This window comes from Centruroides sculpturatus, unplaced genomic scaffold (assembly GCF_000671375.1).
Source record: "Centruroides sculpturatus isolate CEXI.00-Female unplaced genomic scaffold, Cexi_2.0 scaffold254, whole genome shotgun sequence".
NCBI lineage: Eukaryota > Metazoa > Arthropoda > Arachnida > Scorpiones > Buthidae > Centruroides > Centruroides sculpturatus.
Genome location: NW_019384488.1, coordinates 258,228 through 270,862, shown reverse-complemented (window position 1 = coordinate 270,862; position 12,635 = coordinate 258,228). Strand labels below are relative to the sequence as shown.

At 32.7% G+C, this 12,635-nt stretch overlaps 1 protein-coding gene across 1 annotated transcript; it reads right to left on the bottom strand.

The window, feature by feature from the left end:
- Positions 1-7,291: 7,291 nt before the first annotated feature.
- LOC111621654 (bone morphogenetic protein 2-like) lies at positions 7,292-10,406 on the bottom strand. The gene is made up of 3 exons (XM_023363860.1): positions 10,375-10,406; positions 8,615-9,068; positions 7,292-8,075 (listed from the first exon to the last, which is right to left on the bottom strand). Exons 2-3 carry the CDS (start codon positions 8,850-8,852, stop codon positions 7,411-7,413), a joined length of 903 nt encoding a protein of 300 aa, XP_023219628.1. The 5' UTR covers positions 8,853-9,068; positions 10,375-10,406; the 3' UTR covers positions 7,292-7,410.
- Positions 10,407-12,635: the final 2,229 nt, after the last annotated feature.

The window sequence follows — 12,635 nt, the reverse complement described above, 5'->3', positions numbered from 1 at the left end:
GGATACAACGTGTTTATGTAAGGCTGGTAATCTTACCGCCCTGGACTCGCCAAACTGGCGATAATCTACATTATTACAGTCTGTTACAAAATGTAGTTTTCTTTTCTTTCATTCGTCTAAATCAGCCAAACAAACAAAATCGGGACTAAAATTTACTTCGATAACTCGATTCCGGTGGAAAAAAACCCCTAAAAGATTTCAAAATAGAGGCCTTCCTCTGTATGCCACTGGATTTGTTTTATCTCTATCGTAATTATTCATAAACTAAATTTCTATTTGAAATAACTTATGTAAATTTTGTTTACGATTACCTTGGAAACTTTTAACCCGACAGATTCGCTATGCCACACGGATGAAGTCATTTTGAATTTACAAACTTTAAAAAAAATACATATTTTAATGGGGTTGGTTGATTGTCGTTGCTTCGGAGGGTGGTAAATATTGTGCGCGAGACATTGCCTATATTTTAAAATAAATAAATAAATATTAAAATTGAAAGAACCATTTTTACTAAATGTTTTTCAGTAAAGTTCTATGGAACGTTTAATCCCTTTTGAATTCGAGATGTTCCCGAAATGTATAAAATTAATAGAGATCTCTACAAAAATATTTGGTTAATATAATTAAAACTTATTTGACGGACAATTTACGAGAATTCTATCTTTTCTTTTTAAGAAAAAATCATTATTATAGTTAAAATAATTTTGTTTTAGGTCGAAAAGGTGTCATTCGAGATCGTCGCCCGTAGAGCAACCGAACGATTATTTCTAACAAGAAAACTGAATTAGTATCAACCCATTTATTATTTTTCATCTTAAAAGGAATTTATTATTATTTAAAAATTTTTACTCGGAAAAAAGATTTATTTTTTGGATACGCGATGCAACAAATTTGCGAATTGAGCGGAGAAAAAGTGAATGTAGAAGGATGTATAACGCAAGTATTTTTGGCAATTTTTATATTCCCGGATTCTCCTTCCTACCGAGGACTGCACGGAATCGCGAGGGAAAAATATTTCTTCGGCTTCTTCCATTCCACGAGCGTCTTTCCGGAATTCCAGCCGGTCACGTGAGGAGGCGGCAGAGAAGAAGACTCGATACTTTAATAAACGAACTAAATAAACACGCGCAGGGCGCAATTTGGATGTAACTCGATATGACGTAATCAGGGAGAAACTGGGTTCTTCGGTGGCCATTTGGGCCACGTGACCCGCAGCTCTCGTCTGATCGATGCACAACATTAGCGGCAGCGTCCATACATAATTGATGATGGGATGATGATTACCTCTCTCTTTCTGTGCCGAGACTATTTTTCGTCACGTGATCCACCTGGTTAGAATAATTCTTCTCCCTTCCATTTTGGAATTTCCCAATTTCCATCACAATATATTCCTTTTCCCCCCTTCTTCTTCTTCCCGTTCGAGAGCGCTACTCGTCCCCGATTGAAATAAGTTTGTAACTTTTCCTCTTTGTTTCTCGATATTGATTCCGTGTTTTTAAAATTCCATATCGCATTTTTCGGTTCCCCTTTCGGCTTCCCCTCATAACCAGACTCTACTACCCCCGGGCCTATTCCACGCCTTTAACCCGCGAAGGGGCCGGGAAGCGACCTCGAGCACCCCCTCTTTCCGATTTCGAGAGAGACAACCAATAAAAGAAGACACGCGAATAGTCATGTGACGTAAAAAGACAGAAAAATTGCTTTTTTATGTAAAGTCCTCGGGGCACCTAATGACGTAGACAACTTATCCTTTATGTAATTAACAGGATCGGAGTGGTGCTAGAGAAACGAAACAAAATAAGAGCAGAGATTTTGGGAATTTTTTCGGCACGAAAATCTCCGAGAGTGGAGCAAAAGAGTAGAACCTTGTATCAGAAGGGTTGTTGATGAAAAGCAGATTGTTATCCGCCTAAGAGATGTAACCCAAGCCCTCTCGCATCTGCATGCTGACATAGCAGCAAAAACAGACGGTTAAATAAATACGTGCCTTCCTCTGATCCTTCCGTCTTCCTAGTCACTTCCCCTTAGGTAAACACATTCGCGCCCTCCTTATCTGTCCGCCAGATTTATGGAGGACAGTTAATGATGCCGTCTGATTATCCGCAGACGCCCTCACCCTTTCTACGACATATTACGCCAACAGGTGGCACAATGCTGTACAGGCGGCACTTTCGCTTTCCCGAGTGCAGAAGTGGAAAGATGCTAATGGGAATTCCTGGAATGGTTGCCTTCCGCCACGTTATTAAAACGAACCTGCGGTGTGACGTGTCACCTAGCCTTACGAATTGTTACCTGCCTTTTGGCTACCGGATATTCGGTGGTAACGGCGGACGAAGGGGGAAAAAGAAAGCGGAAACTCTCTTCGGCTCCTCTTTGAAGACAGGGTTCGGACCTCTACAGAAAAAAGGAAGGAGACAAAGAATTAATGAAGGAAAGAAAGAGTTAGGTTAGGACAACAAAGACAAATTTGTGGGTAAAGCCGACAAGACCGCACCCGAACCAATCTTACATCCAAATGACAGACAAAGAAGAGAAAAGCGTCCATGTCCGTCTGTTCCCGTGATTTGCAGCTTCTCCCTTTGTTGCCGGTTGCTATCTGGGGGGAGGCAACGGAGCAGTAATGAGGCCCTGGCTTTGGAATTTTCAATAATGGAAGGAAGCGGGCAGACGCGAAAGCTAATAAAAGGCTGGCATGCGACAACCGTTGGTTTTAGACAATATGCTTGCAGCAATATTTTGTCGCAGGAGGCGTCAATAGCTCGTTATAAACCGGAGAAGTGCCGACTGCCCCGATGCTCCAGAAACTTCTTTCGGCTGCATTAAGTCCAATCAGTCAAGCCAGGCGCGCGCCTCGACGCTTGACAGCAGGAATCTGCGCTCCCCAAATCGAATCAGTGGCAAAAAGGCAGCCAATCCTCGTTTGATTCTAGAAATTGAATACGTCTCTCTTCGTTTTCCAAATCTCTTCGCTCCAGCGCGCGACACCGTCGACGGCAGTAGCCCTGGAGGGCCGAGACTCTCTTCTCGGGCCCGTACAAATGTATATTTCGGCCATATTAACCTTACTAGTCACGTGGCATTGGGTCAGTTTTATCATGGACGAAGAAACAACACCGAATTACTTACCGCGTTGTTTAGCAGGCACATTGGCAGTAACCCATCACGTGACGTTCGGGAGATTGATTTCTATCGATTGATACCAGACAAATCGATGAGGAATGCTTCACGCTTCGTCATCTATATCACCTGACTTGTCGGCAATTAAAATCGAAACATTTTCCACTACGCGGGATGCCGCTTGGACTCTCCAATGCTCTATTCAATCACGTCATCCAACGTCCTTCTAAAACAATCACGTGACAACGCAACCCCGTCACGTGACTCAATGGACACAACCCGGCCTTTTTCATTTGTTAATACAATTGCAATCAATAAAATTTGTTTTTCAAATTGTTTCAAATCCGCCATTTACGACGAATAAATAATTCGGCACGCGTGACGTTATAACTAAATCAACTTGTTATCCGTACACGTCACACTACACGACTCCATTTGCAATAAGGACGTATGAATTGAATTCCGGACATAAATATAAACCATTTTAATTTTTATATAAAGTAATTTAANATTTACGACGAATAAATAATTCGGCACGCGTGACGTTATAACTAAATCAACTTGTTATCCGTACACGTCACACTACACGACTCCATTTGCAATAAGGACGTATGAATTGAATTCCGGACATAAATATAAACCATTTTAATTTTTATATAAAGTAATTTAACATTAATATAACGAAGGAATTATTAAAAGATGTTTAATTATTGTGTGAAGAAATAAAAATCTATTGTAAATATACATTATAATGTTTTTTCAACCGAAAGAGATATTTATTAGTTTTAAATGTCATTCGTTATATGTTTAAAAATCTTGTATAAATAAGTCGAAATTTATGTTATTTGTATTCACTATCCAAACTTTCGGTTAAATTAAACATGGCATGTTCTACGTCGTTCGGCTTACTCGCTTCTTACATAAATTATAATATCTGTACAGGAAAAAAACACTTTTGTTTTTAATTTTAATCAAAAAATTAATTTGTAATTAATGAAAATTAAAAGTCTTTTTAATATATGTTTACTTTTATTTTAAAATATATATATTTATTTCAACTGTGGCGCCATCTAATGTCAAATTAAATAACTAATCGTTAAAATTAAAATATTTTCTTAAAATGTCGTAATTGTTAGCAGTTGAAACACAACAGAATTTTTTCGAGACTTATGTTTGAAAATACAAAAAAAAGAAACATAAGAAAAAAAAATGTGTGCGCTCCTTGAAATTATTTTATATAATTAAAAACGTCACAATAACTGTATTGTATTTCTCCAGATGTGTGTCAGTTTATTTTGATAACAAATTCTAACAGTAATTAACTTTTTGTGATTAAATATCGAATAAAATATTTTAATATCATTCAACAATATTTTCATTCAAAGTTAACATAAAACATTTACAAGTTGTTTATTAATTATAAAAAAAGAAAAGAAATTAAATTCTACCCATTAGAACTTTTTTTATTATTGTATTATCTTGTTATTAGTAATAATTGTTTAGAACTTTTATGTAAATTAAGTAAAAAAATTTGTTTAAGATTGTTTATGAAACACATACACGTGCGTGCCTATAGTGTGTATTTCGTCTATAATTAATTGATTTTTCAGTTACTCCAGCGCCATTTTGGTGCGATATAATAACTCATTTTACGTAATTTGTCATAATAAATAATTCGTTACAGTAAAAATCTTATATAATAATTGTTCGTGTGAAATTATTATTAATTTTTTATTTAAAACAATGAAAAATTTTTAATTGTCATATCAAAAGAAATTTTCATAGCTAAATGATATAATATTAAATATTTTTTCGTGTTCGACGGTAATAAAAATATTGATATATTTCGTGTAAGATTATAAAAAAGAACAAAATATCTACAAATATATACTTGCAAATTGATTAACAACAGATTCTTTTAAAGGCATAAATATTAATGCAACGGCTATGTGCGGCACATCATAGTTTTTTTTTATGTTAAGGCTTTCTTAGTCGAATCATTAGAATTACATAAGGCTATTTGAATGAAATCCTCCGCGTTTTAGTTTGTAAAAGTCCGGTAATTCGTCGTGAAAGTCTACTGTATGCTACAGTCTATACACGCGGGATGTAACATCAAAATCAACAGTATTTTACTGATTTTTTATTCATAAAATAGTTTTATTCATTAGTAAAAATGTTATTAAATGATCTGAAATTTATTAAGTTAAAATTTATACATAAATCATAATATAAAGCGCCTTTCACCGGGAATTTTTTGAAATAAAAAATATTGTTTTTAATTCTAGCGCACTCAAACGTCATCTATAGTAACTAAAATTTATGAGCTCAAATAATTATGGAATAAATCCTGTTTCAAACTTTTATTTAAAATATTTTAAATATTAATAATTGAAATATAATAATAATAATTACTTTAATAAGCGTATAATAATTATTTAAATTAAAGTAATTTAAAATTAAATTGAAGCTGTATTCTGGAGAAAATCTGGAGGGCGCTTTTTAATTTATGTCACGATTTATATATGAGCAATATATAAAATTTTTATCGCTTTAATAATTACTTAAATGGAATAAAAATGTAACAAAATTGAAAACAACAATACTAAAATATAAACGTTATTTTTAAAGAACGAATCTCCTTCTATCAAAAAGAAAAATTAATAAAGGGTGATAGGGAGTGAGGTCGCCCTTATCACCGCTACTAGAAACATCCCTCAAATTAAATGCTTTATTATATTTTTCATCATTTTTTCAGAAATATTTTAGTAAATAACTTTAAATCTTTTCTTATTTTAAGTAAATCCATAAGAAACAATGCTATAAATATATAATTATTTAATTAAAATAAAATAAAAATTAATATATTTTATCTACTTAAACGATAAAAAAATTCGAAGCGCCATCTGTTGATAAAAATATATACTGAAATATAATTCATGATTCAATATTTCCTATTTCGAATCTAATTAAATTGCTCCATTTTATGTTAATATATATGCAGATTAATCCATTTTAACTAATTAAATTAAATTAAATATTGACTCGTTTATTCATGCATAACACGATTTTACGTAGAAAATTTTAAGTCGGCTTTTAAGTTAATGTAATGTTTTGATAATTTTGTTTATGCTTTAAATTCAACATAAAAAGTTGTTCAATATTTAATGCAAATGAAATTTGAAGGCGATGACATTTAAAAACGTCCTGATTTCAATTAATAAAAGAAAAGATACGGATCATTTCATGGGTCATTAAACTGTAATAAATATAAAATACCTTAATAGCCATGTGTATCTTTCATTATCAAATTATTTCTATGGATATGATTCTCAACAATCTCTGATCCTAACATTGAATCTATCGTACTCTTTTTCTAGGTAACAAAATCCAGCTTCTGAATTAAATTAATGGTAATTGAAGGATTCTTCTTCTTAAATACACCTTTGCCATAACACGATACAACCCAAAAAATAAATTACTTAGCAATTTATTTTTTGTGAAGTTAAAACAGGATCCCTCCCTTGAAGGCTCAGCTTTTATGGCTACCGAAAATGATGGAATCAAAGTTACGTGATTAGAATTAAATCTATAATTATTTATAATTATCATGGCCGAACACGTGCTTCCAGCTATCATTATATTAAGATGTCAGATTCTTCAATAATTGTCCTAACAGATTCAAGTTAAAAGTAATTTAAATTAGTTTTCAATATGCTTACAAATTGCCCTCAAAATGAAGAATTTGATTGTATGATTGAACTCGAAGAATGATGTCCGCCATCTTTAGTTTTCGTAGCATTATCCTTCACTTAAGAAGCTGTTGATTGTTATAACATTTTAAAACAAGACTGCTGTTTATTAAGGTAATTGTCAATTATTTTGCTGAAAATCTAGTGTCGTTACTGTAATTTATATTAATAATTTGCAGTGTTTATTCAAGTAATACTCTACATTTCTTTAATATAGGCTAATACAATTTGTTTAAAAAGTTTAATATCGAATGATAGATTTTATCAATTACACTTGCTAAAAGGTTTACATTAATTTATAAAAATATATTTGTTTCTTAAATAAGGATTGTGATAATGAGAACTTTAAATGAATAAAAAAGATTTAATTTTCTACTCGAATTTGTTTGTATAAATATACAATACATCTCAAGAAATCATGTTAAATATAATATAAAACAGCACTATGTGAAAAAAAATCAGATAATAATGATATTTTAATTATAAGTTAAAATAAAAATAGATCTTATCACAGGAAACTTGAGATTTGACATTGCATATATTATTGACAGCCGCAGCTCTTGACAACCATACCCTTCAATTTTCTAACTACTAATTTTGGAGGGTCCGAATCTGTGTAGTGTAGAATCCTGAGAGAACCTGTCCTTTTCGGCGCGCAACACAGTCTAGGCACTTTTATACTTCTGCTCCTCAAAATACTCCTGATCAACGCATTTTGGCTAAGTATAGAAGTATCGTTACGACATTTTCCTTTACAGTAATAAAAATCGAAAGATTCTGGTCTGTATATCCAGTTCCAACCGATCTCTTTAAAGTTAACTTTGAGTTTTTTTAAGCAACAATCATAATTTCTCTTGCATTTTGATCTTCTGTTTTTAACCTGTCTCTTCATTCTTCGGTGGGATACCACGTGTAAAGTGGCTTCTGTAGGAATAGATTGGCAACTCGCGCACTCTAATGTTAATCCTTGATTACTGTCAGGTTGCTCGATCCACTGGCCCACTATCTTGAACAAATCAAGTTCTTCACCCCGATGCGTACTGAGATTAAGCGTGTTGACTAGATGATTTTGATGCAGCAAATGCAATACCCCACTATTGTTGGGATGAATGGATAAACGTAGAGTTGCAGAATGCAAGTCCGACAGGGACATTTGAGGTAGGAAAAACATCAACTTTTTTCTTAATTCTCCTTCTTCGTGTTTAACTAAAATAAAAAGTGGAATAATTTTAGAATATTTTCATTCTTTATTTTTCGAATTTTTCATTTATCAAGGTCAAATTGAAACACAGAAAAAGAACTAATTTTAGCAACCGACATGTTGAAATACCATAATGGACAGGAAAATCATACAAGAATGTGCCTTAAAACAATTTGTTTCAGCAAGATTTTAGTGTTTGTATCATTAAATGTCTGTCATTCAATTTATATACCTAAAACAACCGGTTTCCGAAAAAAAAGAGACTGATAATTTGTAAAATTAATTAATTTATCAGATCTTATTTAACTAATAAAAAACTAAATAATTAAATTCTTCTCAGTGGAGTATTTTCTTCTTCAAAGCATTATTTATATGGAAATTTGAGAACGAATTCACTTTTGAGTCTATATTAAAATGAATATCGATCAAAATAAAGAAAAAACACTATTGACCTTAATAGATGAATGGATATTTATAAGTATCAGGTAATATTATAAATTAATTAATCTTCTAATATATATATTAAATTATATTAAATTCCTACCTATTGACTTGTATTTCGATAGTTTTAAGAGCTTCTCTTCCCTATAATACATGAGCAACATTCTCCGCATTTCTTCCACAGAGATGTTAACCTTAGACATATCCGGCTCACTCCTGATGTTAAGGTTATCAAGAAACATTCGTTTAAAGGCTTCTAATTCCATATTTGAGTTGATACGAGTCCGAGAGAGACAGTAAACCGCCACCAAATTAAGGTAGATCAGCCATATCCTGATCATCCTCCGACACTCATGACAGTTCTTATTCTCCCCACATCATTCTATAAATCGAGTTGCACGTGGAGGTTCATTTTAAACTGCAAAGACGAATAAGTGGGAGGGAGAACGTATACGTGTCGTTTCTCTTCCAATGGAGATAAGGAGGTGGGGCTCGGGTTTTCCAGGATTTCCCAGATGTCTCTGCTGGTAGTCAGTTAGGGGGAAATGCTTATATACCTAAAAAAATAGAGAAAACCTGTTGGTGCCGATAACTTTTCTAAATATTTACTTTCTTTTAAGGTGGAGAAATATATGTATTTCTACATTATGATCTACGTGAAAACCTTCCCATCTTTATCTTTACAATTCGATAAATATATCAAAATTCTAATTAAAAATAAGATATCTTGATTAACGATCTAAACTTATATAATTTATTGTTAGCTTTCTTTTAATACTTTTTAAATTTTATTTATAAAATAGAAGAGGGCTTTCCAATTAAAACATTCAATAATACAGATATTTATTGAACAGTACAATCAAAAGATGTAGGGTATGTGTATAAAATAAAAATAAGCATAAAAAGGACTTAACAATTACATAGAAGTATACATTAGAGCCGAATGACTAATTACATCAATTAATCAATATGATTTGAAAAACGAAGTTGATTATAGTTTGGAATAATAAATAAAAAGGTCAATTGAATCCCTTTCTAAAGCGTTAATGCCAGGAGTTTGGAACAGGAAGGGCTTTTCCGAATAGAAAAAGTGACATAGCCCGAAGAAAATATTAAATCGTTTGAATTCCGTTCTACCCAGTTGAATGTTGGCAGCGAGAAGGAAAGATTTGTTAGAGATAACAGCAGGCCCGAACGCAGCATTTTTAAAAGGATGGTTAAAAGATTAAAAAACCCGCTATTTTTCATAAAGTAGTTCATTAATTCCCCCAATATATAAAGTAACACAAAACAGTAGACTAGGGAGGAACTGAACGGGTACAAAATATACATAAGATATACACAATATACTGTTTTATTACTCTTATAGTCCGATTGTATCCCTAAGTGGAGATAAAACCCCTTTATGTGGCCTTGGATGACTGTATCCAAGTTTCAATATTTTTGAACGGAATATTAATCGTAATAATTAATCATTTAGAATTTATGAACAATGTAAGACATTATTTGTCGTAATTGCTAACTCATCTTTTCATAGTAGCAGCTAACTGTTCGTGACGTAAAGCGATGAATAAGCAAACTGCAATAAAAAGTTTATCGTCATCTGAAAATGGCTGGACCAATCCTAACTTGCGAGAGGGAGAATTATTTAATAGTTTTTCTTCTATAAAATACGTTTACTATTTCTTTTCGGCGAGCTTTAATGAAAAATTTATGAACGGCATCCGGAGAGATTGCAATCAAAATTTCAGGTTTCTGGAATATCCGTTACAGTTGAGGCTTATAAATGGGGAGTATAGATACCAAAATACAGGCCTAATCTTATTATAGAGTAAATGATATCTAATGTGATGATTCACCCACTTAGTATGCCAATAGGTGGAAAATGACGTACTAAATAATTGAATAATCAACAAAAGAGTCTATTGTCATCTAAACTGTAATAAAGTGCGATGCCATAAATGATAGAGATGCAATTATTTAGAAATTTGTCAGTGTATCGTGATAATGTTTAAAATATTATTAGAATAGGAGGAAAAGCCACATTCGGATTTCCATATGTGGATACGAAGTACAATAAATATCAAGAACGTTCTTTTACATTGCAATATTATATGTATGTTTGAAAGGACCTTGAATCACGCAACCTTTACGTTTGCCTCTTATTTCGCATACATTTGTTGTTTTGTTTTAAGAAATAAATATATGCGAAATAGGAAAATATATACACTAAATTTACATTAAATACTCTTCTAGAAAGAGATTTTCTCGATCCTAGTAACATTAATCTAATATAATCCTCGAACCGTCGACGGGGAAAATACTAAGAAAGAGCATTTCTCCTTTAAAAAGTTTTGGCAATCTTCCTAACTTTCCGGTTAGAGGGCTAAAAGGACCGCTTCGTCGTGTTATGAGGTCTTAAATCCTATTTGAAGACTCCTATATAAACTCGGACCTCTTGTTAGCAATTATTAAGGATAATCCTCCTTGTAAAGAGTCCATTTTGGTTTTTCTCATGATTTAACACTTTCCGGAGTTTCACTCGGGGATTATGGCTCCTCTTTGTCCCGGGCCCCATACCACTATTCTTTAGATCTATATAACAGGGGGAAAAGTTTATAAAGAAGACAAATAGTATTAAGGGAACCGGATCATCTACATGACAAACGATAAAAATAATTTGCAATTTTTCGTTTTATAGAAGATCGGAAATCGAATGGGAACCGAAACAGCTTTTTACATCGGAAAAACTGAATGGAAATTCGTAAATACGAGGGCTAAAAATACTAGAAGGAATTTTTGGCGAATTAAAAGGGGAAAAGGAAGAAATTCCAACTCTAAATTTACTAAGTTAGAGTTAGGCTAGTAATTATTATTAGGTTGCACATTCAGCTAGGAAGAAATGTCGAATTTCTACAGCCAAGGCGGAAGGCATGAATCACGACTTCGATTGTTTAAATCTTTTTCAAATATTCCTCATCTCCCTTTATTATATTATTTTTAAAAAATTATTCATTATGCCCTTATATATATATATATAATTGTCGGGTTTTATTGATTCAATGCCTCATTAATTAGCTGTAGAAAATTATCAGGCAATTTTTTACAGGTTAGAAGCAATAGCGAAAAGAAAGATACATAAGTAATTGAGAGTAAATATGAAAATAATTCGAGGAGAAAATTAATAAAAACTTACCGGATTAAAAAAAATTAGGCAGTAGTCTTTAATTATAAGTGATAACTGTTGGAGTCACGCGCTGTTCATCAGGTATCGTTAAACAAAAATTAAGTTACACTACTTCGGGCAGAAACGCTTTTGACTCATTTCGACTGATTTAATTCGACTGATTCATTTCGTCCAGCGGCAAATTTAATTGGTTTCTAAATGCCCTCGACAACAAATAAACTATAGATTATTTCTGTTGTTTTTTTCGAGGAAACAATCTGGAATTCTTCGTATAAATATCAGAACACTACTTTTGAATTCGAAAGAACATTGACCTCTGATCAAGTTATTGAAAAGGTCAGTCAGTGACGCTAAAACCACCCTTTCTCGGTAGGATGAATCCTATGAATTTTAGGAATTAAATAAAACGTGTGAGATCATCAAAGTGACCGAAACACGCTTCCCTTCTTTTTTTTTTTTGTGAAACAATTTTCAAACACAAGCGATAATTTTACGTTGTTCTAGTTTAAAGTCAGCCGTCGATCATTTAAGTAGGTAAAATAGGGCAATTATAAAGCTAATAATGTGTTTGTTGATTTTCTATAAAAGGGATTTTCCGAACTAGAAACGACCTTGAAGAGGGTGCCAGGGGGTTAGTAGTTGCCAAAGAGGAGTGAAATTCCCAATGCAATTAGACGTAGCGCGCGATACAAATCGATAACATAAATCGATAAAAACTTATGGGATGACTACTACTCTTTATTAATTACAGCTACTGAAAAGAGCAGTTTGTTTGAATAGTCATTATTTATTTACTTTCAACAAAAAAAGATTATAAATACATTTTCTATCATTAATCACTCATCAAATTATTCAGTAATAGACAAATAAATCGAAAATTATAGTTTGTTATTGGTTTAGGCTATATTTTTACGGAAGTCAAACTTTGACTATTAGC